General features: G+C 46.6%; 1 protein-coding gene across 1 annotated transcript in view; it reads left to right on the top strand.

Annotated features, from left to right (window-relative positions):
• Window positions 1–26,472, top strand: part of Arhgap22 (Rho GTPase activating protein 22) — a gene marked incomplete in the record, with an annotated part of 126,224 nt that overhangs the window by 25,176 nt on the left and 74,576 nt on the right. Inside the window, 1 exon segment of the mRNA XM_005412590.2 lies at window positions 14,292–14,379. Coding sequence (XP_005412647.2) covers window positions 14,292–14,379 — 88 coding nt within the window.

Genomic DNA, 26,472 nt, shown 5'->3' on the forward strand with positions numbered 1-26,472 from the left:
AAAAAAAAAAAAAAAAAAAAGATTTCTTCAAGCTACTCAGAGTGGTACATAACTTTAAACTTATAAATTGTTTATTTCTGAGCTGGGAATCCCAGCACTCTGGATCATAAATTTGAGCCCATCCTGGACACCTTAGCAAGACTCTGGGTATTTTAGCAACGTAGCGAGACTGTCTCAATTTAGCAAGTATGTCTCAAAATTTTGAAAATTTTTTTAAAAAGGCTGTGGATATAGTCCAGTACAGAGGCCCTGTGTTCAATCACCAGTCCTGGAAAAAAATTATTGATTTCCAGAATCCTCCACTTAATATTTCAGATTGCCACTGGCCAAAAGTAACTGACACTGCCGGGAGTGAACTGGAGGGTAAGCAGCTTTACCAGCACAGAAACACAGTGTTTAATAGTGCTACAGCTTTCAGATGTGTGTGGGCGTGGGGCCCAGCGAGCAGGCCAGGGCAACATTAATATTTATTTTCTCTAAAATCATCTAATTAGTTGGCGTAAACACTGCTAAATGTCCTCCAAAATCCTCCTTCTCTCTACCCATACTACAAGCCCCTGGGTCAATCAGCTCTGGTCAAGTGGGGCCAGCTGGCTCTGTGGCTTCCCCAGTTGACCCATCAGGGGACAGGAGACAAGAAAGGTCACGCTGGTCACAGGCAGGTTTAAAGGAGCAGGTCTGTTTTGATGCCCTGGCTCTTGCAAGGTCTCGTGGGCCCCAAGCTCTGGATGCTCAGAAGCAGAGAACAGTTCGTGGAGATGTGATGACACTAATAACCCGCCCCAAATCTGTCACAAAGTCACATTACCTTTGCATGTCTCCCTTCTCCTGGGTGTGAGTAAACAGCCGGGATTGAGGGACTCTCCAGGTTAGCATTCTAATTTCAGGTCCCCTCCCCATGAAATCTCTGCATCCCTGGGGCTTGCTCAGCCCCCAGCCTGGGTGCCACTGAGGCCAGGACACCAGGACTAGGAATACTGCCTCTGTACAGACCTCCCACATGGGGCAGCACCACGTTCCACAGATGTGGCCACAGCATCAGAATGCCCACGCTGGTGACAGGGCCCAGGAGAAGGGGGACTGGGCCCAAGGCGACCAAGCCAGGACCAGCAGGGCAGCCTCAACTTCACAGTCAGGGAGTAAGACCACTGGAAGGAGGCTCCAGGAATGACTCAGGACAATCAGGGGACAGAGTCTGGGATGGAGTCCAGCTCAGGGTCCTGGCCTACTGTGCAGCTATCCAAGCCTTCCACTCCAGAAACATATACCTTGGGGGCTGCAAGAGGCTCTTAGCTGGGAACCCTGGGGCTTCTGAGGACTTTGCCAGATCCCCAGGCTTAGGTTGCACACCTGTCCCAGGCCCTGAACCCTGGGCCCCAAACTCCCCCACTATTCCTAGCTGGATTTTCAGTGGGCTCAGAGCCAGGCTGGGTGGCCAAGAGGTGGCCAGCTGGGGAGGTACTGGAAAGTAAAGGGAGCTGCTGCTCAGATCCCAAAGCCCCTGTTTCTATAGATCACCTAGTAGCTCTCCTCATACCACTCCTGGGGCACCAGGAAGGCAAACGTAGCTCAAGACACTCTGTGATGCTAAGCATCCTAGCAGGCCAGTGCACTGCCTGATAACCAGGGAAATCAGGGGCCTGTAGCAGGATGCATCCCCAGAGTCTCCTGGGAGAAGTGTCAGGACAGACGTCATCAGCGCAGAAAGATGCTCCTCTCCCGGAGGGAAGGTGCCTCACCCCCAACTCATTTGTCTCCAGCCTTTCTGTGGCCTTTCCTTGCCTGATAGCTGCATTCTGACAGTAATGGCTCATGGCTACAGGCTCAGGTGATAAGAACAGGGAGGATGCCTCCCTACTTGGCACTGAACTTCTTCCTGATTTCTATTATTCATGTAAAATTCGGAGCAGTTCCGTTCCTGGTTAGATGTCAGATGGCTGAAGCTTTTTAAGATGGATCTAAGGTCCTCATCAGAGTTACTAGAGATAAAGAACCTAAGCAATTGCTTTTAAAACGTGTCTGAAGTTTTCCCTGCCTATGGGGGATGTTATCATGCTGCTGCTGTGGCCTCTTAGGAAGCATTTCAGGAGCTGTCTCTGCAGGCAGTGTTCTTTTATGGGGCTAGGGAGCCTGGAATGCTGGTTTCGGGGAGCTCAGAACTGTTGCAAACCCCCACACAGGCCAGGGGGAGACACTGAGACTCTGGGGCCTGCAGGTGCTGCCCACAGGACTGTTATCAGCAACTCTATAGGGTCGTCATTGTCCTGGACCCCTGATGTCTGCACCCTACCTTATTTTGCAGCACACCCATGAGATGATAGGGGAGAGGGTATCCCTAAAAACAGACCAAATTAACAATATTGTGGCCAAAATAGCTTTTGGAATAATTATACAAGTGCTCACAGTCACACAGGTCCTAAGAGCTTTTGAGGTACCAGCTCAGACGACCCCGTGAGGAGGGAAGGACAGAGGGCAACAGCTTCTATGATTACTGTGTCAGAACACCAGAGGCCAGGGACAGGAACTGGGAAGATGGCACCACCTTATTTAACAGAGAGAGCAACTGAGGCCAGGCAAGGCAAACTGGTCCAGCACTTAACTATCTATAAGCAAGTGAGACCAGGACTGAAACCAGATCTGTCTGAGACTGGAACTTCTGTGGTTTCTACGATGGTCCCCCATCACCTCGATTTCAGATATGATCCTTGCTTCTTTTCATGATGGAAGTTCTGGGTGCGGGACATCCTGATGGACCCACACAAGTAGAAATCTTTGTGGCCATTGCTATTGTTAATCTCACTTCCTCCCTTGGATGGGGCTGAGGCTTCCGGACACCCATCAGTGCCCTAGGAGCTGATATTCCCAAGACTGGTGTTCTTTGAAACAGGAGGTACAGCAGCCTCACCTGTAGGGCTGGTGCAGAATTGGCCCAGAGGACTTGGAAAGCAATTGCCATTTGCTGTGAGTCAAGGAAAGTTGAGAGGCCTGGGGCCCTGTATCATGGCAGATGCAAGGGGCAGGGACAGGGTCATTCCCTTGCTTGGATGATGGATGGACACTCTAGGGTGCAGGAATGCTAACCAGGCTGGCCTGGCCCCTTCACAGCAAGAGGAGGGCAGGGTGAGGGGGTGATGGCAGACAGATGCCACCAGCCCATCACACAGGCCTAAGCAGCACTCTGCAGCCTTTCTACTGCCTTTCCCTCTTCTTTCTTTCTTCTTCCTTTCTTCTTTCTTTCTCTTTCTTTCCTTCTTTCCTTCCTTCTTTCTTTCTTTCTTTCTTTCTTTTGCTTTTTCATTATTTAAATTTACTTTATTTGTATGCAAACATTACAGTACCTACCATTCCCTCCTTCCCAAACTGTAAGCTTTTGGGGCCCTTTCTGAATACACTTGCCCGCATGTATCCACACACTCTGCACCCACAAACTCAAACACAGACCATAACATGGGAGAAAAAACTGTGTTTTTACAGACCCCATGTTGTTCCAAATAGGCGACAGTTGATAGAACAATGCCCTCCCCTCAGGCACAAAAAATTGTCCCAGTTCTCATCACTGGAACATGTGGATGTGTTCTGTTATGTGGCAAGGGAAAGGTAAAACTGCAAATGCGATTCAGGCTGTCATGCTGCTGCCCAGACATAGAGAAAGTACCCTGCACATCCAGGTGGCCCAGTGTGGTCATAGTGGAAAAGGAGGCAGAAGAGCAGGGCAAAGTGGAGGGAGATTTAAAGATACAGCACTGCTGTTGTTGAAGACGGAAGAGGAGAGGTCCAGGAGCCAATGGCTCAGCCTATAAAAGTTGGAAAAAGCAGGGAAGCAGGGACTCCCCTAGAGTGCCTGACAACTCTTAACCTGTTTAGGCCCTTTTCAGACTTATGTCCCCAAACTGTAAGAAAATGAATTTGTGTTGTTTCGATCCATTAAATTTGTTGTAATCTACCAGGAAAGTAACACGTATACTTTAAAAGTTTTCAGATGACTGAATCAAGTTGTCAGTATTTCTTAACAGCTTTATTGATATGATAGGCATTCAATAAACTGCAAGAAATTAACATGCAGTTTGCTCATTTTTGTCCCATGTATATGCCTGTGAAACTGTCACCACAACCAAGATAACAAACTATCCACTACATCCAGACTTCCTTCTATGCTTTTGTAGTCCCTCCCTTTCCCCAATGGCTTTGTCCTTCCTGACATCTGACCCTAGTGACTACCAACCTGTTTAGTTCGCATTTTCTAGGTTTCTATATAAATGGAATCATGTAGAATGTACTCTCACTTGTTGTGTGACTTCTTTCACTGAGGTAACCATTTAGAGATTCATCCATGTTGGAGCATGCATTAATGGTTTTCACGTTCTTATTGTTGAGTAGTATCCCTTGTAGACATATATTGTAGATTGGCTATCCATTTGTCTGTTAATGGCCATGTGGGTTGGATCCTGTTTGGATATTAAAAATAAAGCTACTTTGAACATTTGTGTATAAATCTCCATCTAACTGTGTAAAAGCATGTTTCTTGGGTAAATTCATAGCAGCGGATTGTACAGTGGGTGCATATTTAACTTTTAAGGACCTGCTAGACCACCTTCTAAAGTGGCTCTGCCATTTCACACTCCCATCAGCAGTGTACAAGGCTTCTAGGATTTTAGACCTGCCACACCCACACTGTGTGCCAGGCTGGTATGGATGTTCTTTGTGATTCCATCAATTTGAATAGCTCCTTAGTGGTATTCTAGTGTGGTTTCTATTTGCATTTATCCAGTGACTGATGGTGTTGAAGATGTTTTTATGAACTTATTTTCCAGCCCTGTGTCATCCATGATAAATATCTATTCAACTATTTTGCCCATTTTTAGTCAGGTTGTTTCCTTATTAAAATTTGAGAGTGCTTTATATATTTTCACCAGAAATTTGATAGTCTTTGCTTTTACATTTAGGAATGCCAGGGCTGGAGATGTGACTCAGTGGTAGAACTCTAGCCTTGCATACATGTAGGAATACCATTTATTTTGTGTATATATTTGTATATGATGTGAAAGTTCACTTTTTGGAGCATGAATATGCATTTGTTCCATTATCATTTGTTGAAAACATTATCTTTTCTCTGATGAATTTCTTTTGTACCTTGGTGGAAAATCAGTTGTCCATATATGTGTGAGTGTGTTTCTGAACTATTTTGTTTCATTAGTCTATTTGTCTATCTTTATGCCAATGTCTCATTGATTGATTATTGTAGCTTTATAGTAAGTCTTGAAATTACATAGTGTTAGGCCTCAATTCTGTTATTCTGCTTCAGAGTTGTCTAGGTTTTCTAAGTCCTTAACATTTGTATATGAATTTTAGAATGAATTGGCTAGTTTCTACAAAAATACCTACTGTGATTTCAATTGGAATTGTATTGAATGTGTAGACCAATTTGGAAAGCATTGACAAATTAACAATAGTAAGTTTTCTGACCAGTAAACATGGAGTACCCCTTCATTTGTTTAGCTCTTTCATTGCTAAACAAGCAGTGATTTATAGTTCCTAGCACACAGGTTTTGTATATCTTTTGTACAAATTTGTAATATTTATCCCTAAATACTTCATGTTTTGATGCAACTAAAGTGGCTTTAATTCTTCGGTTCCAAATTGTTCATTGCTAATATATAGAAATATGATTTTGTCTTCTGCATTTATCTCATCTCTTGCCATCTTGATGACTCATTTATTAGCTCTTGTACCTTTCATCAGATTTCGTGCCTGCATCATTATGCTTTCTGTGAATGCTGTTTTACCTTTTCCTCTCCAGTCTGCTCAACATCCTCATCTTGATCCTGGTCTTAGGAGAAGAGTGTTGTCTTTCACCATTAAATGTGACATTAGCTTTTGGTTTTCATAAGTGCCCTTATCTGATTGAAGAAGGCCCATTTTATCCCAAGTTTGCTGACAACTTTTATCATAAATGGATGGTGAATTTTATCAAATGCTTTTCCTGCCTTTATGAGATGATTACATCTTTTTTTCTTTTTTAGTTCTATTAATATGGCAAATTGCATTGATTAATTTTCAATATTCAACCAAATCTGAGTCCCTGGGCTGAGCCTCATGTAATCCTTGTGTGTTTTCCTTTCTAGATATTACTGGATTCGGTTTACTAAAATTCTGCTGAACATTTTTGCCTCTTTCTTCATGGGAACATTGGTCTGTGGAAACTTTTCCCTTGTGATGTCTTTGGCTGTTTTTGTATCCATATAATGCTGCCCTAATGATGCATTGAAAAGTGTCTCTACTTTTCTCGATTTCCTCAAAGAGTTTGTGTGTAGAATTGATATTATTTCTTCCCTAAATATTTGGTAGAATTCACCAATAAAGCCATCTAAGCCTGAGATTTTCTTTTTAGGAAGGTTTTTAGTTACAATTTTAATTTCTATAGAGCTATTTAGGTTATATAGTTCTTCTTGAATGAGCTTGGTAGTTTGTTTCTTTTAAGGATTTTCTCCATCTCATCTAGGTTCCCAGATCTACTAACATAATGTTTTAGGGTATACGTGTAGGGGTGTGTGTGTGTGTGTGTGTGTGTGGTTTTGCAATGCTGGAAATTAAACACCGCTGAGCCGGATAATGTTGTCCTTAACATTGCCTTATTAACCTTTTTTTTGGTTTTTCTCCGTTACCGGGAACTGAACTCACAACCTTGCGCTTGCCAGGCAGGTGCTTTGCCACTGAGCTAAATCCCCAGCCCCCTTTTTAGAACTGAAGAACTTGAAGTGACAACACCTCTCTTGCTCCTGATACTGATAATTTATCTCCTTCCCTTTTTTCCTAATTAGTCTGGCTACACACTTATCAATAAAATTCATCTCATCAAAGAACCATCTTTTGGTTTCATTGATTTTCTTTATTATTTTTCTATTTTTTTATTTATAGCCAGTCAGATCTTCATTTTTCTTTCTTCTGTTTACATTTTTCTTTCTTCTGTTTATTTGCTTTGTTTAGTTCCTGTAATGATGTTGGATACATTAATTTGAGACCTTTTTGTTGTTGTTGTTTCTTGAGACAAGTCTTCCTATGCAGTTCAGGTTGACCTAGAACTCAATGAGTAGCCCAGGACGGCCTCAAACACATGTCAATCCTCCTGCCTCAGCCTCCCAAATGCTGGGATTACAAGTGTGTACCACCAGCATCTAGACTTTTCATTTTTCTCTGTAAACATTTGGTGTTACAATCTATCTTCATGCACACATTTACAGGCAACTTACACATTATCATATATGTTTTCATTTTTATTCAATTCAAAGTACTTTCTTTTGATTTCTTATTTGGCCCATGAATTATTCAGAAGTGCATTAATTAGTTTCCAAATATTTGATGACTTTCCAGAAATCTTTCTGTTACTGATTTCTAATATATTCCATATGATCAGAGAAGATATGTTGCATTTGAATTGCTTATTTGTTGAGGCTTATTTCTGGCCATCTTGGTAAACACCTCATGTATATAATACTATTGAGGGAGACAGCAATTAGGTCAAGTTGACTGATAGTGAATTCTCAGGTTATCTCTCACCTTACTGATTTTTTGTCTGCTTCTTCTATCAATGATTGAAAAAGATATTGAAATGTTTATTATCATTGCATGCTATCTATTTCTCCTAGAAGTTATAACAGTTTTTGCTTCATGTATTTTGAAGGCCTGTTATTAGTTACCTAAACTTTGAGGATCATTGTATTCTATGTTGAATCAGCCTTTTGTTGCTATGATAACATCTTTTCTATCATCAGTAATATTCCTTGTGCTGACCCCCACTATGGGCTCCTCAGGGATCCCAGGACCCCTAGGTTTGAGGGCAGTGCCTGAGAGGTTAGAAGCAGGCACTCATCATCTTTGTAACAGACATATATATGTCCAAGACCCAGAATCTCAGCTCCAACCCCAGCCTCCAGGGCACTGGGGCAGACGACAGTTCATTTCATTCTCACAATGCAAGGGCAAACAGAAACACCAAAACAACGTCCAGGATTGGGAGGCAGATTTATTTAACATTGAAGGGGCACTGACAAGGAATCAACTCTTACAAAAATTTCAGGCCTCAAAGTCTCAGGGAGGGTTGTTTTTATGGGGTTTGCAAGCAAGAAGCAGAGTATTTGGCTGTCTTTGATTGGTTCTTACAATATGCATCACTAGGAGACAGTAGTAACAGGAACTGTAACAGGAACCATCACCTGGGCAACCACCAGACTGGTTGGGAGCACTTTTTGCTACAACAGCAGTCTCACAAAGGAGATACTAATATTATTCCCACTGTACAAGTGAAACTGATGTTTGGAGTAAAGTCATGGAAAAACCACCAGCCCTTGCCTACCGTCTGTCAGTACCCCCAGGCAACTGATTCTCAAAGTGTGTTCCCTGGGGCCAGCAGCACCAGAAAAACTGATGAGAAATGCAGTTTCTCCTGCTTCAGTGGGTGACTATGGTGGGCATAGAGGATAAAAAAGATTAACTGGAGACAAGACTTAGTTTAATCACTGAGAAGCCCAGAGGAGCTGTTTCTCAACTGAGAGCACCTAGTCAGTAGGAAGACTCTGGGAGAAGCAAAAGCCACCACTGAGAATTCTCTGGCTTTTATTTAGAAAATCAGTGTAAGAGAAAAAAATCAGGCAAAAAACAGTTTGGGCCAGGAGCTGTGTCAAGGCTAGACAGCTTTTCTTGGGGAAAGGGGAAGGGCAATGGCCAGACACAACATGTTTCATGAAACTAAACTTCTTTTTTAGGCATTTGATTCTCACACAGCCTGTGTTTTTTGTTTTGTTTTATTTTTTGGTGCTGGGAATCCAACTGAGGACCTTGTGCTTGCCAGGCAAATACTTGTACCACTGAACTATATCCCTGGCCTAGCCTGTGTCTTTTGTCCTGCAATCTAATCATTTGGTCATTTGCTCCTGCCCAGGTCCCCCACATTCACTTACTTTCCCAGACACATAGAATCAGGGAAACTGGGTGGGGCCCTGTGCCAATCTGGTCAAACACTACAAGTCAGGGTGTTTTACTTTCCCCAGCAAGACCATTATTAACCTAGAGACAGAAACCTGGGTCCAAAGGACCCATCCCTTACTTTTCTACTGTAAATTTATATCTTAGCATTATAATAGCTGGCTGTGTGTCTCAGTACCTTTCCCTGAGGGATACAGGAAACAATTTATGTGTTTTATCTACTTAGTGTGACTAACGACTAGGAGTGTACACATGCACAAAAGTAGCAAAACAGGATTTGGACCCACCTTTATACTCCATCTAACTGGTTTTGTGTATGTTTACCCAAGCATTACAGAGGGTACAATAGACCCACACCAATCTACGATTTGTTAAAAAGAAAAAAAGTTTTCTTTTGATTTTTCTGGTGGAAGTAGCCCAATTCAGTACAATAGCACATGACAAAACAGATTTTCTTGTTTGGTTGGGTGGGTTTTTTTGTTTGTTTGTTTTGGTACCAGGAATCAAACTCAGGACCTTGTGCTTGCCAGGCAGGTGCTTGTGTTGCTGCATTATATCGCCAAACCTGAAAAAACAGATTTGCAAGTTTGGGAGGAGGTCAAAAGTGAATCATCAGACTACTCATGCATGAATGATGCCGATGATCCATTATGGTAAAATGCATCCTTTCACAACAGAAGAGTGGTGTGGGTGGATGATGATGATGATGATTTTGACATTGGCCAAGTGAGACAAAGTTCCTGTGACAGTGAAATAGAGCAAGAATAGACTGATACAGACACAGTGAATGCAGCTCTCCTTGAATCAGATGATGAAGAAAATAGCAACATGAGTACATATTTGACGAGTCAAAATGTTGCAAAATGGCCACTCAACCAAATGGAATCATCCCGTGTTAGAACTAGTAAACTAGAAAATATAGTGAAGGTCTTGGCAGAGGTGAAAAAGTGTTGGACAGAGTGCCAGCACTGCCATTCAGAGTTGAAAACTGTAACAGACAAAATGCTACAAGATGCTGTGAAATACACAAAGGCTGAAATATAAATAAAACATTCTGTATGCATCAATACCCATATTGAAAATGTATTTATTATGACACTAGCTGAACTGAAAGCATTCATAGGTCTGCTGTACTTAGCAGGGATTTCTCATGGTACTCACAAGAATGTAAAAGACTTATTGAAAAATGGTGGGTCAAAATAATGGCATAAAAATTTATACCCTTGTAGATGAAAAGACATTATGCTTTCAATTTAGACATTTATCCTGGAACTCAGCCATCAGGTCCTTATTCATTTAGTAGTAAACTAAATAATGTTATGAACAGAGATGTTACTCCTATCTCCCAAACTAATTGAAATGTGACATTTGACAATTGGCTTACCAGTTTCCAATTGATGTTACATTTGCTAACAGAGCACAAGTTGAATAGCACAGAAACTGAACACAGGAACAAAGCAAAAATTCCAACTGAAATGTTGCAGTTTCAAAGCAGAGAATTACATGATGCAATCTTTGGATTTTAGAAAGATATAACATTGGCCTCAGATATGGCAGAGAAAAACAAACTGATACTGCTGATGTCAACATTTCACCATGAAGGAAATATTGCTAGGGAAATCTTGACAAAACAGAAGCCTGAGATAAAAATTTTCTAAGCCTAAACCAAAGGTAGAGTAGATGTTGATGAGTTATGCAGCAACTATGATGTCACTTGAAACACAAAACATTGGCCAATGGTTGCATTTTATTAGATCCTAAACACATGTGGCATAAATAGCTTGATAGTTTACAAAGAAAATAACAAGTGAAAAGCATCACAGAAAAATTTTCTTAAGAGGATTGGGACTGGAGCTCATAAGAGATCATTTACAGTGGAAGTAAATTAAAATATTTCTGGCCAGGGAACTATGCAAAGAAATTGTGGAGCACACTGGTGAGCTGACAGGTGAACAGGCAGGTGCAGTATCGCAAAGACCTACTATGACAACAGGAAAACAAAAAAGATGTCAACTGTACCCTACAGGAAAGGACAGGAAAACAAAACACTCATGCTGTGAGTTTAAGCAACAGCATATGGAACATGCAGCTGTCATGTATGAAGACTGCCTTGGATGTGAAAGTTGAAGCAATGCTTATTTCTGTGGTATACTTTTGTTTTTGCTTACATTGTAGTTCACATAGCTTATTTTTGATGTTATCATTTAGACTTGGTAAGGAAGTAAACAGCTGATGTGAAAATGTTGATGCCTATTCTAAGTATTCATTACATATTTGATATTTTCTTTTATTGCAATCTTATTTCTCTGCTAAGTACATGTTGTACAATATATTAGGAACTTTCTGACAAAACAACAAGACCACTGAGATGTCAAGTATGTCCTACAAAAAAGACCAGGAAAGCAAAAGATATGTGCTGTCAGTGTAAGTGATGTGTGTATAGAACATGCTGTTGTCACGTGTGCAGACTGCCTTAGGTGTGATAATTGAATTAAGGTTTATTTTTATGCAGCATGCCATTGGTATTTTCATTGTTGTTCACACTGGAATTTATGTCTGATGTTTATTTTTACACTCTGCACTAAAAACCAGTCAACATTGAAAACTTTTAGGCTTTTTTATAAACACTCAATAAATATTAAAAACTCAATACTTTATTTTTGTGATATTTTTCCTGTTAAGTACTCATTGTTTAATATAATAAAACTCATAAAATTAATAACTCATGAATAGAAATATTCTAAAGAATAAACATGGGTCTGACAGGCCCTCACTTCTGTGCCTTGTTAACAAAATTAGTCTTATGCTCCATCCGTTAAACACCAGCCCAGCTCTCTGTGTTCCAATAAGCCTGAGGTGGTTTGGGAAGCAAGTTCAAGGTTAAGGCCCACCCCCAGCACTGCAGCTGGATGCTTCACTCCAACACTGTACATGTCCTTGCATCACAGTCTAAATCCATGACCTGCACATAATGAAACAATAGACCCACTCTGCTACCTTACTCCCCCTGACTCCACCCTCACCCTAACTCCCCTCACTGCCAGAGCTCCTGGGACCAAAGTGTCCCTCTCAATGTGTGGGAGGTACAAGATCAGTATCACCAAGGACCCCTTGCAGTGGGAGGGGGACATTGAGATTCACTTTAAGGCAGGGGAGCAGCCTATTCCAAAGCCACAGCCTGAGTCTCCATGGCAGCTTCCTGCAAGCCAAGTCACAGGTGGCTGTGATCACCCATGTGGGAAGCACCTTGGGACACAGGCCTCCAGCCTCAGGCCTGGTCTGCATCCCAGACCTGGTCTTCATCACCCTCATCCTCACCTTACTTCCCCCACATACATCTGCTAGCCCTGGACAATGATACCAGTAGGACCCACCTCATGGACTCCTGGATTAGATCCAGTATTTTAAAATAAAGGCCATGATGGTTATACCAGTTCCAGATAAAGAGAATCTATTTCTACTTTTCCACTTAGCTGGAGTAAAAAGTAATGTCCACATCAATATTGTTACTCCTATTTTACGGATGACAGATATTGAGGCATAGAAAAAGAGAAAAGAAAAAAGTGTTCAGAATCACTTGGGGACTCGGCTTCTGATGCAGTGAACAGCCAAGATGCATCCTGTCAATCAGTGATGGCTCTCGCCCAGTGCCCCAAGGAGCTGGTTCCTGCATCCTAGGACTGCATCTTCATTTATTCCTGGTAGCTCCAGGTTCCCCAGTGAGCAAGGAATGGTTAATTCAGTTTCAGCGATTACCAGCTGACTCTCTGGTTTATGGCCATAAACCCTCTAACGCAGCACCTGTTGGTAGAGGCATCACTCTGCCTTTCTGCTACCTAAATGGCATTTCCAGATGTCCCTACAACTCAGGTGCCAGCAGCCAAGAGGGAGGCTCTCGTCACAGCCAGGGTCTTCCTGGAGGAGGTTGGCTTAGCTGCAGGTACACAGCGTGGCCCCTCTGTGTCGTTTCCTTGTTTATGTAACTGGAAGCATAATGTGCTTTGAGGGACTGTGGGGAACTTTACATGGGTTTCTGCTTGCAGAAAAGAGGAGTGCTCCATGGCCAGGTAAGGGGTGGGGTTGGAGGCAACCTGGGAAGGTGCAGACATAGGGTGCTGTCCCCTTAATCTGGCGTGGATCCCGATGCAATGACAGCAGAGATTGACTTAGCAGACGTGTGCACTGATCTGGCTTGTAAGGGCTAAGGACTTCCCAGTGCTCACTACAGCTGGTACCAAGGTGCTGCCATGATTCCTGTCACCCAGGAAAGGAAACCAGAGCACAGGGAGATTGAGCAATCTACCTGTGACTGAGCTAGGACTTCAAGCCGAGCAGCTGACTGCAAGGACGGGCTTTTCAACAGGTTTAAAAATATACCATACAAAACTTGTGCCTGCACCAAACCTGTACAGATTTGTCATCATCTCCTAAACAATGTAGTCTGCCAACTATTTACATAGTACTTACATTATGTTAGGTATTGTAAGTTGGCTCGGACAGTTTAACAACTATAGAAGATGTGTGTTATATGCAAATGCCATGCATTTGTAGAAGAGATCCTTGCGCTTCCTTGCGTGGGGCATCCTAGAACCATTCACCCCAGGATACTGAAGACAACAGAACTCATGTGTACTGGGGAGGTGGCACTGTCTCAGCTGGGTGCTTTGTGCATGATAGCTGACCCTTCCCTTTTAGGTAAAGAAATGAGACCTTGGGCTGAGGGGTGTAGCTCAGTGATAGAGGCTCATGTAGCATACACAAGGCCCTGGGTCCCATCCAAGCAACACACCAAATAAATAAGTAAACTTTCATTAAACACATAAAAAACATAACAACAAGAGATGAAAGCTCAGCCTGCCAGGACTTGGCAGTATTGGACTCATAGATCCCCTGCACTGTCCCCAGTCACCCAGGAGCCTTGTCCTAGGACGCAAACCTTCCTGTTCTCGCCATCTAAAGCTAACAGCCTACTGTCCCAGAAAGACCACAGAGGGGCACCTGGCCCGGGGTGATGGGACACAGGCCCAGCCTGCCTCCCCTTGCCAGGCAGTGCTGGCTGGCAGTGGGCAGAGCTCCTCCAGCTATAAATGTTGTCACAGTGCCCTTCCCAACAGGCATGGGGTCTCCTCTGTTCCTGGTCCTCTGCCATGGAGAGGAAGCCACACTCCTTCCCAGGACCTGGACTGCCCTGCCAGGCCCTAGAAGGCTGGGTCCCTACCCTAAGACCCAAATTGTCCTTTCCCCACAGGGCTGAAGATAGGACCTTTTCCCTACCAGTTTATTTTTCCTGTTTGTGTTTGTCTCCATTTTAGGGACTTATTTCTCTTCAAGGGACCCAGGTGACAGAACTTCCTCCTGGCCCTGAGGATCCAGGGAAGCACCTCTTTGAGATCAGCCCAGGTAGGACTGAGTACCTTTCAGGGGCTCCAAGAGGGTGTCAGAGGGTGTGGCTGCCCCCGCTGCCTGGGGAGAGCAGATCCAGCCCATTTGTTTTTGTGAGAAGGCCAGCATAGTCTCCATGGGTGATCTGGAACTGGGGACCAATCTAGAGGGCATTGCACACTGGGAAGAAATTAGAAAACCCAAGTGGTTACCTAGATTTTTTAATTTGTGATGAATGCAGGGGATGAAATCAATCAACAGGGACATCTGAGGGTGATGATGCTATCCTGTCAGCAGTTACAAAATAGTTTTCAAATCTTTATGTATTACATTGTGGTTGTCACTGAACTAAGTAAAAGTGCCTGCCAGGTGAGCTCTTCTGTTCTCTATGGGGCTGGATTTTGCCTCCAGCAGGGTCTGATTTAGTTCGGCCTCCATCAGACTCAGACCCCGAGGCAAAGGTCTAAACAGTTTATTTCGGAGCTGGCCCCAAACAGCAAGACAAGGGTGCAGGAAAGGAAGCTGAAAAAGAGAAGAGGCTGGCCAGGTGTGCTAGTGACTGGTGGCTGTTGTGGACCCTGGCTCAGCTCTAGTGGTGTCTCAGGTGGTGGAGAGCAGGCCTCGGGGGTGTCTCACCCAGGACAGGGAGGCTGGGGACATGCCCAGCAATGCCCACCAGCCAACCAGCCCAAGCTGCACCCTGTGGAGCTAAGCCTGACTCTAGTTGTTACTGGCCTGCCTCCCCCGTGGACCATGCTGTGGACCATGATGCCTGCAGACAGGTGAAAGTCCATGGTGACAGCCATGGGGAAGAGGCCACCCGTGTGACCGGAAGAGTGAGTATCAGGCAGGGCATTTCCTTCTGGTAAAATGTGAGCGTGGGCCTCACTGGATGTCTGTGAGCCAGAGAGAGCCACCCCAAGGGCTTTGTGGAATGGCCTGGCAAGGGGTGGACCCGCCCAGGCTCAGGCCAGCAAATCGCAGCCGTATCAAGCAGGAGAAATTGAAGCCAAGTCTTGGGCCAGGTGCAGCCCCTTCCCTGTCTGTAACAGGAATCCTGGGAGGCTGGGATAGGGTGCTGGAACATACTTTCCAACCGCAGGCCTCGTGTGTAGCCCTATGTGCCTGTGGCTTCCCATGGGCTCCTTTGATCTGCTGCAGTGATCTGGGTACTAAACTCTGTGTTCTAGGTGGACACAGTATCACAGAGGTTTGGTGACTGGTACAGAAGTAAAGTTTCAGTAGTGAAGACATAGAGGAATGAAAACCAGGGAGTCAGGGGTCTGGGGGTACAGGCTTGACCTGAGGGGAGGGGAAGGGCAAGGTCACAGCCAAAGGTAGGGGTCACCACACCTGACCAGAAAGTCAGACAAGTGCAAGCGTGGGCCCCAGGGACTGTCGGGAACGTCACCTGTGTCACCACCTTGTTGGAATATGAGGCAGAACTGTTTACAAGGGTTCTTTTGACTGGGGAAGGGGGCATCTTTGTCTTACAAGTGACATTCATGAGGTGGCAGGACTAGGAGGTGGGTGTCTGTATGGGTCATTATTCTGTCAATCACAGTGCTCGAAGAAAAGGGAGGTGTTCATATCTATTTTATGAAAACGGGCCCTGGGCAGGAGAAAGAAAAAGCATCCTGCCAATGACATCATCTGGATGATTGTGAAGCTAGGACTGGGGCTGAGTTCCTTTTGCTTTCAAAACTGAATTAAACAGGGGCTGGGTATTTAGCTCAGCAGCACAGCCCCTGCCTGGCAAGCGCAAGATTATGAGTTTGATTCCCGGTACCGGAAAAAAAAGCAAACAAAGAAAAAAAACTGAATTAAACAGACTGTGTGATGCATAAAGAAAAAGTCTATTCCGCTCATAGTCCTGGGGTGGGAAGTCCAGGTCAAAGGCCCACGTCCCCTGAGGGTCTTCCTGTTGGTGGGGACCCTGCAGGGGCCTAAAGCAGCAGGAGGTCACAGGGCAAAAGGGTGCATGCCAGAGTCTGAGGCCAACAGACCTGCTCTCACAGAGATCCAAAATCCATGAGCCAGTTAGGCTGGTCACTAGGGCAGAGCACCTTACACCTCATAGAGGGGATGAAACTTCAACAGCGGTTTTGGCAAAGATGTACAAACCACAGCAGGCTTGGACCCAGGCTGTCTGACATCCCAAGCCAGGTTTCCAGGCTGCATCCAGCTCAGGCTCCCCAGAAGACTCCTACAGACCCTACATCCTTCCCACCTGGCTTTGAGGTCCAAAGAAGGAAGGTTCCCACCCCTTCTCCCATGCACAGCAATTATCCTCATGCAGGTCCCCAGAGCTGTCTTTGAATACTCAGCCACTCCTGGAGGCCTGGGGCAGAGCCAACTGCTTGAGCTGCTGAGGGAAACTGAGGCAGGGGAAGGTGGGAGAGGCATAGGTCACCTCTGCAGAGTGTTGTGCATCTGTCTGCAGAGCAAGATGCCTCACCAGTGTGCTTGGAGCCTTGGAGGAACTCTCCCCTCTTCCCTCCGGGGGCAGTGGACTCAGACCTCCAGTCAGCCTGGTCTGAGGGGATCTGGGGTACTTGTGTCCGTGGCTCTTGCCGGATTCTGGTTGCAGCTGGCAAAGCTTCTTTCTTCACAACCCATGAAGGTGTGGCAGCCCAGAGAGGTTAAGTGGACCCCCTGAGGTCAGAGAGCTGGGGGGGAGCCTGGCCCTCCCAAGCCAGCCTGTCCCTTGGTGTTGGGCTGTTACCACCATGCCTGCATCTACCTACCTTGGTGGGGCTCAAAATTAACAACAACACTAATAAAAAGATGGAGTAATCCTACCTTAAACCACAGCAAAATCCCACTGGGTCCTCTAGTATGGCCCTAGGCTAGAGCCAACCTCAAGAGGCCCCCGAGGTGGCAGGGCAGTCTCTGACCTTAAAGAGTCAGGCATTTTTTGTCCTGATCCACAGGCATAGTAACCAGATTAGGTAACCAGATTAGGTGTGAGGTTGACACGGATTGCCTGGGGCAGAAGTGGGGTGGCCCCTACGCTGAGGGCAGACCCCAGGGAGCAGGCCCAGGCAGAAAGGAGGCATGTGCTGGGGCTGGTGAGAGGATAATGCAGCCAGGGGACCCGTGGGACTCCTCGCACAGTTCTAAGTGTGCCTGAGTGATGGGCACTGGGCACAGAAATCTTGAGAGAAGCCTAGTAGTGAAACCTGCGGACCGGCCCAGCACCTAGATCAGGACCAGAATAAGTGGAGAGAGGAAGAACTTGACTGCTCTCACTAGACTCAGGGTTCAACAGGCAGAGGCCAGGCAGGGCATGCACAGTCCCTCACTCCCCACCCAACGCCCAGAAAAAGGGAAAACGTGAAACCTCTTGGAAATGTGATTGAAACTGTGGAGTGAGTGCCATCTAGTGGAGGGACCTGCCAATTCCACTGCTGACTGCCGTGCCCTCCACCCACCTCTGACCCGTGTCTGAGTCCCAAGGGCAACTAGTACTAGAGAGACTTTTCCTCTTGTCCTGAGCTGCAGTCACGGCTCCATTCCACAATCAAATGCAAGAGTATGGAGCGGTGGTTGCAGTTGCTGTGGGCAGAGGTGAGGTGCACTCCCTGATGTCATGGGAACATGAGTGTCACCTATAAAATTGGGGAGCCTCAAAGAAGGGGTGACTGGCATTTGTGTCTTGCGTGGACAGTCGCTTTTGGTGATTATCAGACAGGGAAAGTCAAGTTAAGATCCATGCCAAGTAGTTCTGCCAGGCAGTGGTGGTGTCACATGCCAGGCCCCAAAGTTGTAGCTCAGTAGTGGAGCAGAATGTGGGGTTCCTGGGGACTATGGCCTAGAGTTGGTAGAGAAGTGTGAGATGGTGCCACATGCTTACTGAAATTCTACTGGGACACAGAGGAAGATGACACCAGCCAGGACTCAGCTGGGACTGGGGCCAGGACTCAGAGGACCACCTGTGCCCAAAGGAGCTGGTAGGGAGAGGACCCCAGCAGCCTGGGCTCTGCTCACATCTCCACCAGCCAGGGCTGAGGGGAGCAAAGAAACACTTGCTTCCTGTCTGCCTCCTTCCCGCCTCAGGGAAAGGACTGGCAGGAGCAGGTTCCATCATTCCCCACCACTCTCCAGCTCCAGAAAGAGCTTTGAGCCAGAAGTGTGGAAGCGGGATCAACAGTAGACTGAGGGATAAGCACATGCTGGGCCCTGGGAGAGAGTGGTAAGACGGGGACATCAGGGACAGTCCTGGGGAAATAAGTCCTGGAGAAATTTCACTCTTTGTACTTTGTACAAAGGCAGATTAGCTGCTCTAAAAATCCCACATCTCAGCACCTTGACACAGTAGAATGTATTTCTTATATATAAAGTCAAACAGAAATGTTCCTGATGGCAGCAGCTTCCCATCCTGTGGCTTTGCAACCTGAACGCTGTAACTTGCAAGGGCATCTTGCTGTCTCCAAACTGGGAGCTAGGCCTGGAAGATGCCCCATTGTCCCCCAAGCCCTTTGGCCCTGAGTCATATGGCCCGGCTAAGAGCAGGGGATTCTGGGAAATGTAGTCCAGCTCTGCCCAGGAGGTGGCAAGCCTGCTTTGATGAGCATCAGGCAGTCCCGCTGCACTGATCAGTGGGCTGGTTACCTAACAGAAAGAGTTGCAGAGACACATTGCCCCCTCTCGGAATTATCAAGGCCAAGCAGACAGACAGGAAGACACACATTGACCCACAGGATAAGATAAGCTGAAAGGAGCATATAAAGACAGGTGGCTGTCTGAACCTGGGGGAATAGTCCCCAGTGGAGATCATCAAGGACTTCCAGGACTTCCAGGAACAAAGACCCTGTTCCCTGAAGGTCAGATTGGCCAGATGTGGGGTGGGGGTGGGAGTTTTCAGGCAAAAGCATCAAGGTTCAACCATGTGGTCCATAAATGAGTAACTGGATTTGAAGTAAGCTTTGGAAGCAGCTGGAGGTCAAGGTCATTAGTTGCCAGAATGGAAAAGGATTCTCTGTGGCCACAGGATGGAGTAGACAGTGATTTCAAATCTCTCCAAGTCCTCAGCAGGCCTGTCGAGACTCAGTTTGCTGAGTCTGCACTGGGACGAGGTGGAGACCGGCACTTGGCTGTCGGGGTGAGGAGTGACTTGTAAGGGAAGTAGGGCAATGGCGTAACCACGCTTTGCTAATAGCGATAATTATTTTTTATTAGTACCTGTTTGCCATGCATAACAAGTATACTCATCATAGGGAATTTGTACCTGTACATAATATATCTTAATACTTTTTCTCATTCTGCTCCCCCCACTTCAATCCTTCTTCTCCTCCCCATTTACAAAAGTTTTATTTCCATTTTTTCCTTCCATTCTCTTTTTAAAATCCCTTTTCCCTTCCTTTCCTTCCCCTCCCCCTGCCCTTCTTCCCCTTCGCATTTGAACAAGTCCTTCGTACTTCCCAATATCTAGCCTGCATGTTGCTCCTTATGTACCATTTGTTTTCTCACACAAAAGGAATAATGCAATATTTAAACTTGTATGTTGTACTTATTTTACCTATAATTATGGCCTCAAGGTGCATCCATTTACCTAAAAACTTCTCAAATTTGTCCTTCTTTATGCCACAGTAGTACTCCATTGTATATAAAAATCACATTTTTGGGCTGAGGATATAGCTCAGCAGCATAAGCACTTGCCTGGCAAATGCAAGGTCCTGAGTTTGATTCCCAGTACCAAAAAAAAAAAAAAATCACATTTTCGTTATCCATTCATCCATTGATGGGCATATGGATTGTTTCCAAGTTTAGCTACTATAAATTGCGCTGCTGTAAACATGGGTGTGCGTGTATCACTAACAGCAGTAACTACTCTAAGGAAGGGGATGCAGGCAGGCTTATGACTAGAGATGTTGGTTTGAGCTTTGATCTGCAGCAGGAGGCTAGGCTGTGGGCCACTTTACTTTAGGGGAGGGTAACTCCCATGCTCCCCTCCCTCCCTCCAGCTAATTGTGATATGGAGGGGAAAGGGAGAGATGTATTCCCCCAGGCTGCTCACCCTACCCCTTTGGCAACACCCCAGAAAGGTGGTAATTCTCAGGACACAGACCATGTTGTGTCACCGGAGAAGCTGGCCCCAGGCGACCTCTGTGGTCAAGCACAGCAGAGCAGTGACAACCCCTTGCACTTGCAAGTGGAGGTGTCCAGTGACTGACAAGGCGCAAGAGCAGCCCATCACCTCTTCCTGGCCCAACCTAAGCCTGACCACAGCCAAGGGGCACTCTCCCCATCCTAACAGTGTCCTGGGAGAGGAGAGCTTCATGACAGAGTTAGAATGATTCCTTCATTACATGAGCAAGAGGTGCTGTGTTCTCGAGGTTGTAGACCCAGCCTCATGTGGGTGCCAGGGACTAAGCATTCATGGCTTTCTTCCTCAGGATCGAGGCTGACCCTGCCGCGCTAACCCTTCTTGCACTACTGGGAATGACCTGCCCAGCCCATTTACCAGATGAGCCACTGCTAGGCTCCCACAACTATGGGTAGGAATGGGGGTATAGAGGATGAGGCTGCAGCCTGAGCTGGCTCTGCTCCAGAACCCTGAGTCCCGAGTCTTGCTCCTCTTCAAAGGCCCTATGTGTTCTGCCCTACTGGCACAAACCCTGCCCCTCTGGGCCTTTTGAATGCATCTATCCCCTTTGTCTTGATCTTGAGGGCCTCCCAGACTGCAGGCTCCTTGGCAGTGTAGGCACTGGGCCCTAGGCCAAGTTGAAGTTTCCCTCTGACCCCGCAAGGAGAGACCACCCAGTGAAGAAGCTGCTTTTACATTCTGGGCAAGCCCAGAGGCCAGCCACTTCTCCTGAGATGTCACAAATTAAGTAATCAATAAAGCAGCATAACTTGTTGCTGATCTCCTTCTTGTGGTATTGGCAGAATGCTACCAATAGGAGGTAGGTGGGCTAACCACAGTACTTAGACCAGAGTCCTAAATCTTTCTGGCAAGTTACTGGCTAGATGATTCTCCGAAGTGTCCCAAGGGCAGGTGGCAGAAGCCAGCTCTGGCTAAGTGCAGCCAAGGAGGAACTAACTAGAGGGTCACAGGGAGCCAGCAGGAAGCTGGGAAGCTGCATGTGGGGGGCAAGCCATGTTGGGATGTTGAGGAAAGCTGCATGCTGGGAATGCTGACTCCCGCTGAGTCTCCAGTCTCACCCTCGGGCACTGGCCCCCAGCTGGCCGCTGCCTGTCCTTATCCCCCTGCTGCTTGCTATTGCTAAGGGCTGACCTTGAAAGAGAGCCAGCATGGAGATTACCTTGGAGGAGATGGATACCCAGGGCCGGACGTGCCCAGAGTATCCGTGATCCCATTAGCTGCCGCCGCCACCGGGCGGGAGGGATGCTGATACGGTCCTATCTCCTACCTCGGCACCTGGTACCGACCAGCCTGCATCTCATCCCGACCCCGTGCTGCCCCCAGGAGTTTGGCAGCAGTCCCCCAGAAGGCGGTAATGACTAGAAGTGAAATGACCTGTGATCTCCAGCCATTCCCACTGCCAAGAACGGGAGGATCAGTGAATCCAAAGGGGCTGCCCACACCTCCCAGCCTGCTAGCAGTCTAGCCTCCTGTCTTAAGCTAAACACAGGATGAGGTGTGGGGAGCTCCACAGGGTTCCTGGAAAGAGGAACCTGGATCAGGAGCCTGCCACCGATTCTTTTCCCCAAACTATTCTAGCACAGAGTCCTTCAAGAGAAAAAGGGCACCTTTGTCATTCTCCATTTCCTAGTGAGTGGCAACCCTTCTTTAAAAAAAGGAGAAACTAAAAAGCAAGTGAAATTAATTTTAATAACAAATTTTATTTAATCCACTACATCATTCAACCTGTGATCAACATAAACATCGATGAGATTTGAGAGAAGGTGCTGGGGATCAAACCCAGGACCTCGTGTATCCTGAGCTATACCCCCTGCCCCCGGTGAGATATTTTACATTCTTTTTAAAAAATTATTCTAATGCAATGAGTATTTTATGCCTACAGTACTTCTCCATTCAGGCACTAAATTTTCATTCTGTATTTAGAGTTCATAAAATATGTGGTTGAAAAAGTAGATCCACCCACATTATTCCACACTCACTGAAGCTTTTTCAGTGATGGAGTGGGTTGTCAGTTTCTGAATATAAAAGGAAGTGAATTAAAATTAGATGAATCATGCCGTTTCTCCATTACATGAGGCAGCCAAGCACCCCAAGTCTGGCAGCACCATGAGGGACAGCTCAGAGTGGGATGGACGGACATGGGGTGCAGCTGGCAGAGAGCCCTCAGGGAGGAGGGAAGGGAGAAAGATGGGAGGGAGAGAAGAAAGAAGAACAGGAAGGGCCTGGGCCTGGGTATGGGCTCCAACCTCCGGGAGCAGGGCAGCCACTCGCTGGCTGGAGATTTGGACCAGTACCTTCCCTTCTCTGCAGCTGCTGCTGACAGCCTTGCTCCTTGTGTGCACCCTGCCCTGAGGGCTCAGCTCTAGGTCCCCACTTCTGCCAGGGCTTCCTGTGGGAGCCCCTCATCCTTCACCTGGATGCCCCTCCGGAAGGTTTTGAAAAGTGTGGTCTGCACATCGGTGGGTGGCTTTGGCCTTCATCCTAGAGATCAAGGTCATGATCCCCATCAGGTGATGAACCTGCAGCCACTTCCCTGGAATGAAGCCATTCCAAAAGCAATTGTAGTGAAGGAATGGGACATAGTGATATGGATGGACCTGAAGATCATAACGTTAGATGAAATCAGCCAGGTCAAAGAACAAATTCCACATGCTCTGTCTTCTAGGTAGAAGCTAAAAAGTTTATCTCAAAGACATAGAAGGAATCCAGGTGCTCAGAGGCTGGGGTCTGGGCAAAGGTGAGGAGGTGTGGGGGGTGCAGGTAACAGGAAAGATCACGTCTAATGTTCTATACACAGCAGGGTATCTATGAGCATCAGCAATTACTGAAATATTTCAAAATAGGTTGTGGAGAGGTTTTCACTGTTCCCAACACGAAACAGTGATCTATGCATTGTGACCAAAAACTACAGTGAATGTTTAAATTAAAATTTTTATTACAGTAAAAGACACATCACTATTAATCCCCCTCAAAATCCTCCCTCTCACTTTACATGTTCTTATCCCATCCTCCTGCCACCTTATGAAGCATTTCTGAAAGTCCTCTTTCCTGAGGGTCTTTATGTGGTTGCCTCATGTCCTGAAGTGATGATACAAAACATTTACAGCAATTTCTATCAAATAAAACCATTATGTTGTGTCCTCATCCACTATATTAAGTTCTGGCTCTTCACTAAAGTCAAAATGATCATGAAAAGGAAACATTTTGAACCGATTCGGACATCAAGGCAGCCACGACAGGGCAACTAAAGACATTTTTGAAAGAGGACCTCCAGAACTGCTTCAGAAAGCAGCAAGAACAATGGGATAAGTGTGTTCAAAGTGAGGGGAGCATTTTGGTGGAGATTTGTGGCAATGTGTATTTTGTAATGACTTGTAATGCCCAATTACCCTTACCCAAATGACTTGTAATACCCAATTGCCCAAAATACCCAATGTGTATTTTGTAATGACATTACTTTTGTAAAAAGTAATGACTTTTTAAATTTAACAATTCACCTCATCTTTTACCATACCCATGTCTGGTGATGGCTGTGCCAATGACCCTGATCCAGCCATTATACACTGTGCAAGTGAATGGAAAGTTCACAGCAGGTCACATAAATATGTGCAACTCCTATGGGTCCATGAAGAGTAGAAATGTATCTTAAAATAATTTTTAAAATGGTTGCAAAAAGAGAGCAAAAGAAAACACCTTTAGTGTCCCACCCGGGCAGTACCTAGGCCAGCCTGGCTTCTGTGGGCATGGCATAATCCAGGGCTGTGGCCCAACCTGCCCTCCATGGAGTGACCTTTGGTCCGATAACCAGGCCTCACAGCCTGGTCTGCACAGGGGGCCCTTTTGTGGCCTCTGGGGACTGCCAGACCTGGCCTGACCTGTGGTGACTGGGTGTGTGGATCTGGATACCAAGCTTGCATCCAGCAACATAAGCCTGGTACTCAGTGCCTAGCGCAGATACGGAGCTCTAAAGAGGGGTGTGTGGTTGTGCAAACGTTCTGGGGCATGAGGCGGCCTGGTCTACACTGAGGCATTGTACCTGGGGTGATAGAGCATTGTACCTGGGCATTGTACTTGGGGTGATGGAGCAGGTAGGCTGGAAGGGTCAGGTCACCAAGGGTTTCATGCACCAGGCTCAGACTTTTGGACAGTCACAGGCAATGAGGAGCTACTGAGGCTCCAACACTACAGAAAAGTATGCTCACACTTTGGGGCAATGAGGAGGCAGGGTTGGGTGTGGAGTAATGGTGGCTGCACTACCCTAATGAGCAGCACAAGCTGGGTGCTTCTGGGGCCAGTGGGTGGGACTGGACAGTTAGGTGGCCAGACCTGAGAGGGCTCCCAGGCTAACAGTGTAGCCCAGGACAGCTGTCAGGTTGCCAGGCAATTTAGCGAGGACCTCCAGGAGGGAAGCGATGAGAAATAAGAGGTAGGAAGGTATGAGGGCTGGAACTGCTTCACACCAGGCCCCTGGCTCCAGCCTGCAGGGAGCAGCTTCTCCGGATCCCGCTCCATCCCAGCAGGGCTGTGTCCCTGCCTGTGTCGTACTTCCTGTCTTCAGGACCAAGTCCAATACTCAGTTTCTCTGGCAGCCTGTCCAGACCCCACCCCACCTCCTCCAGGGAGTCCCAGGATACAGGGGTTAAAGCCAGACCCAGCGCTCAGAGCTGTATGCCCTAGGGTAAGTGCTCTGTGCCTCCGTTTCCCTGCATGTACAAAAAAAAGTGAAAGTATCCACACCTTGGGTCAGGGACGGGTGTACAGTCTAGATCTTCAATTCCCCCAGAGGCTCATGTATGTAGGGCATGGTCCCCAGCTGGTGGGAATTGGGAGAAACTTGAGAAGGTATGGCTGAGTGCAAGGAACTTAGTCCACTGGGGTTGAGCCCTTGAAGGAAGTACTGGGTCTCTTGAGACCCTTGTCTCTCTTCCTTTCCCTCCCTCGCTTCCTGGCCATCGTGAGGTACATACCCCTGCATAATGCACTGTGCTTGCACCAGCCCCAAGCGATGGGACAAAGCCATCACAGACTGTGACCTCAGAAACTGTGAGCCACACAGAGTAAACCTTTCTTCCTTATACTTTGATTATCACAAATATTTTGTCACAGAAACGGAAAGCTGACTAACACATTATCCTGCTGTGTATTGGCTCAACAATTTCCTGAAACTGCAGTAATAGACCTTGCATGTGCCTTCTCTAGATGGAGAAACAGAGGCACAAAATGGTCCCTTACCCAAACTCACATGATTGGTACAGATAGAGTCCAGATTCCACTCCAGGATGTCACCCTTAGCTGGTGGCCAATAGAAGCCCCAGCCAGTGCTGGGCACCAGGACTCAGGGACACAGCAGGGAGCAGACAGATCCTTCCGAGGGCGACGGTGTGCTGGACTGAGCGGGTGATGTGCAGGAGGAGGAGGCCAGCTCAGTGCCAGTGCAGAACAAAGATGCAGATAAAATTCTTTACGAGTGATCTCAGCTAGACTAAATCCCTAGATAAATTAGGATGTGGGGAGGAATGTGGCAGGGGATTAGCGGGTGGGGGTTGGACGACCCAGATCACTTAGAGAACCAAGCTGGGGGCCCTGAGGCTCCTCTCCTGGGAACCTCCAACTCAGGCACATGAAGGCACAAGGCTGCTCTTTGGTCAGGTCCTGCTGCTACCACTGTGGCCCACATATCAGCCCATCAGCATCTCCTGGGAGCCGGCTGAGAAATAGCAACTCTGCAGCTGGACCAGCGGAAGCACCATCTGTGTTGCAGCAATAGGTCTCAGGGATCTGTGTGCATATAGTTTGAAATGCAGTGCCCTGGAGCAAAACAACTTCACCGCTCCCCAGCCCTGGTCTGTGAGCTCCAGGGAGAGAAGATCGGACAGTGAACTCTGAGCCCAGTGCTGGCCTGTGAAAGGTGCTTCAATAAATGAAACTAATACAGGGCAATAATTCAAAAGCAGGGTGCATCCTAGAAGTGATGTAGGGAAAGGCAGGCAGTGCTGATAGCT

Source organism: Chinchilla lanigera, unplaced genomic scaffold (assembly GCF_000276665.1).
Source record: "Chinchilla lanigera isolate Chin_1 unplaced genomic scaffold, ChiLan1.0 scaffold00155, whole genome shotgun sequence".
Taxonomy (NCBI): Eukaryota; Metazoa; Chordata; class Mammalia; order Rodentia; family Chinchillidae; genus Chinchilla; species Chinchilla lanigera.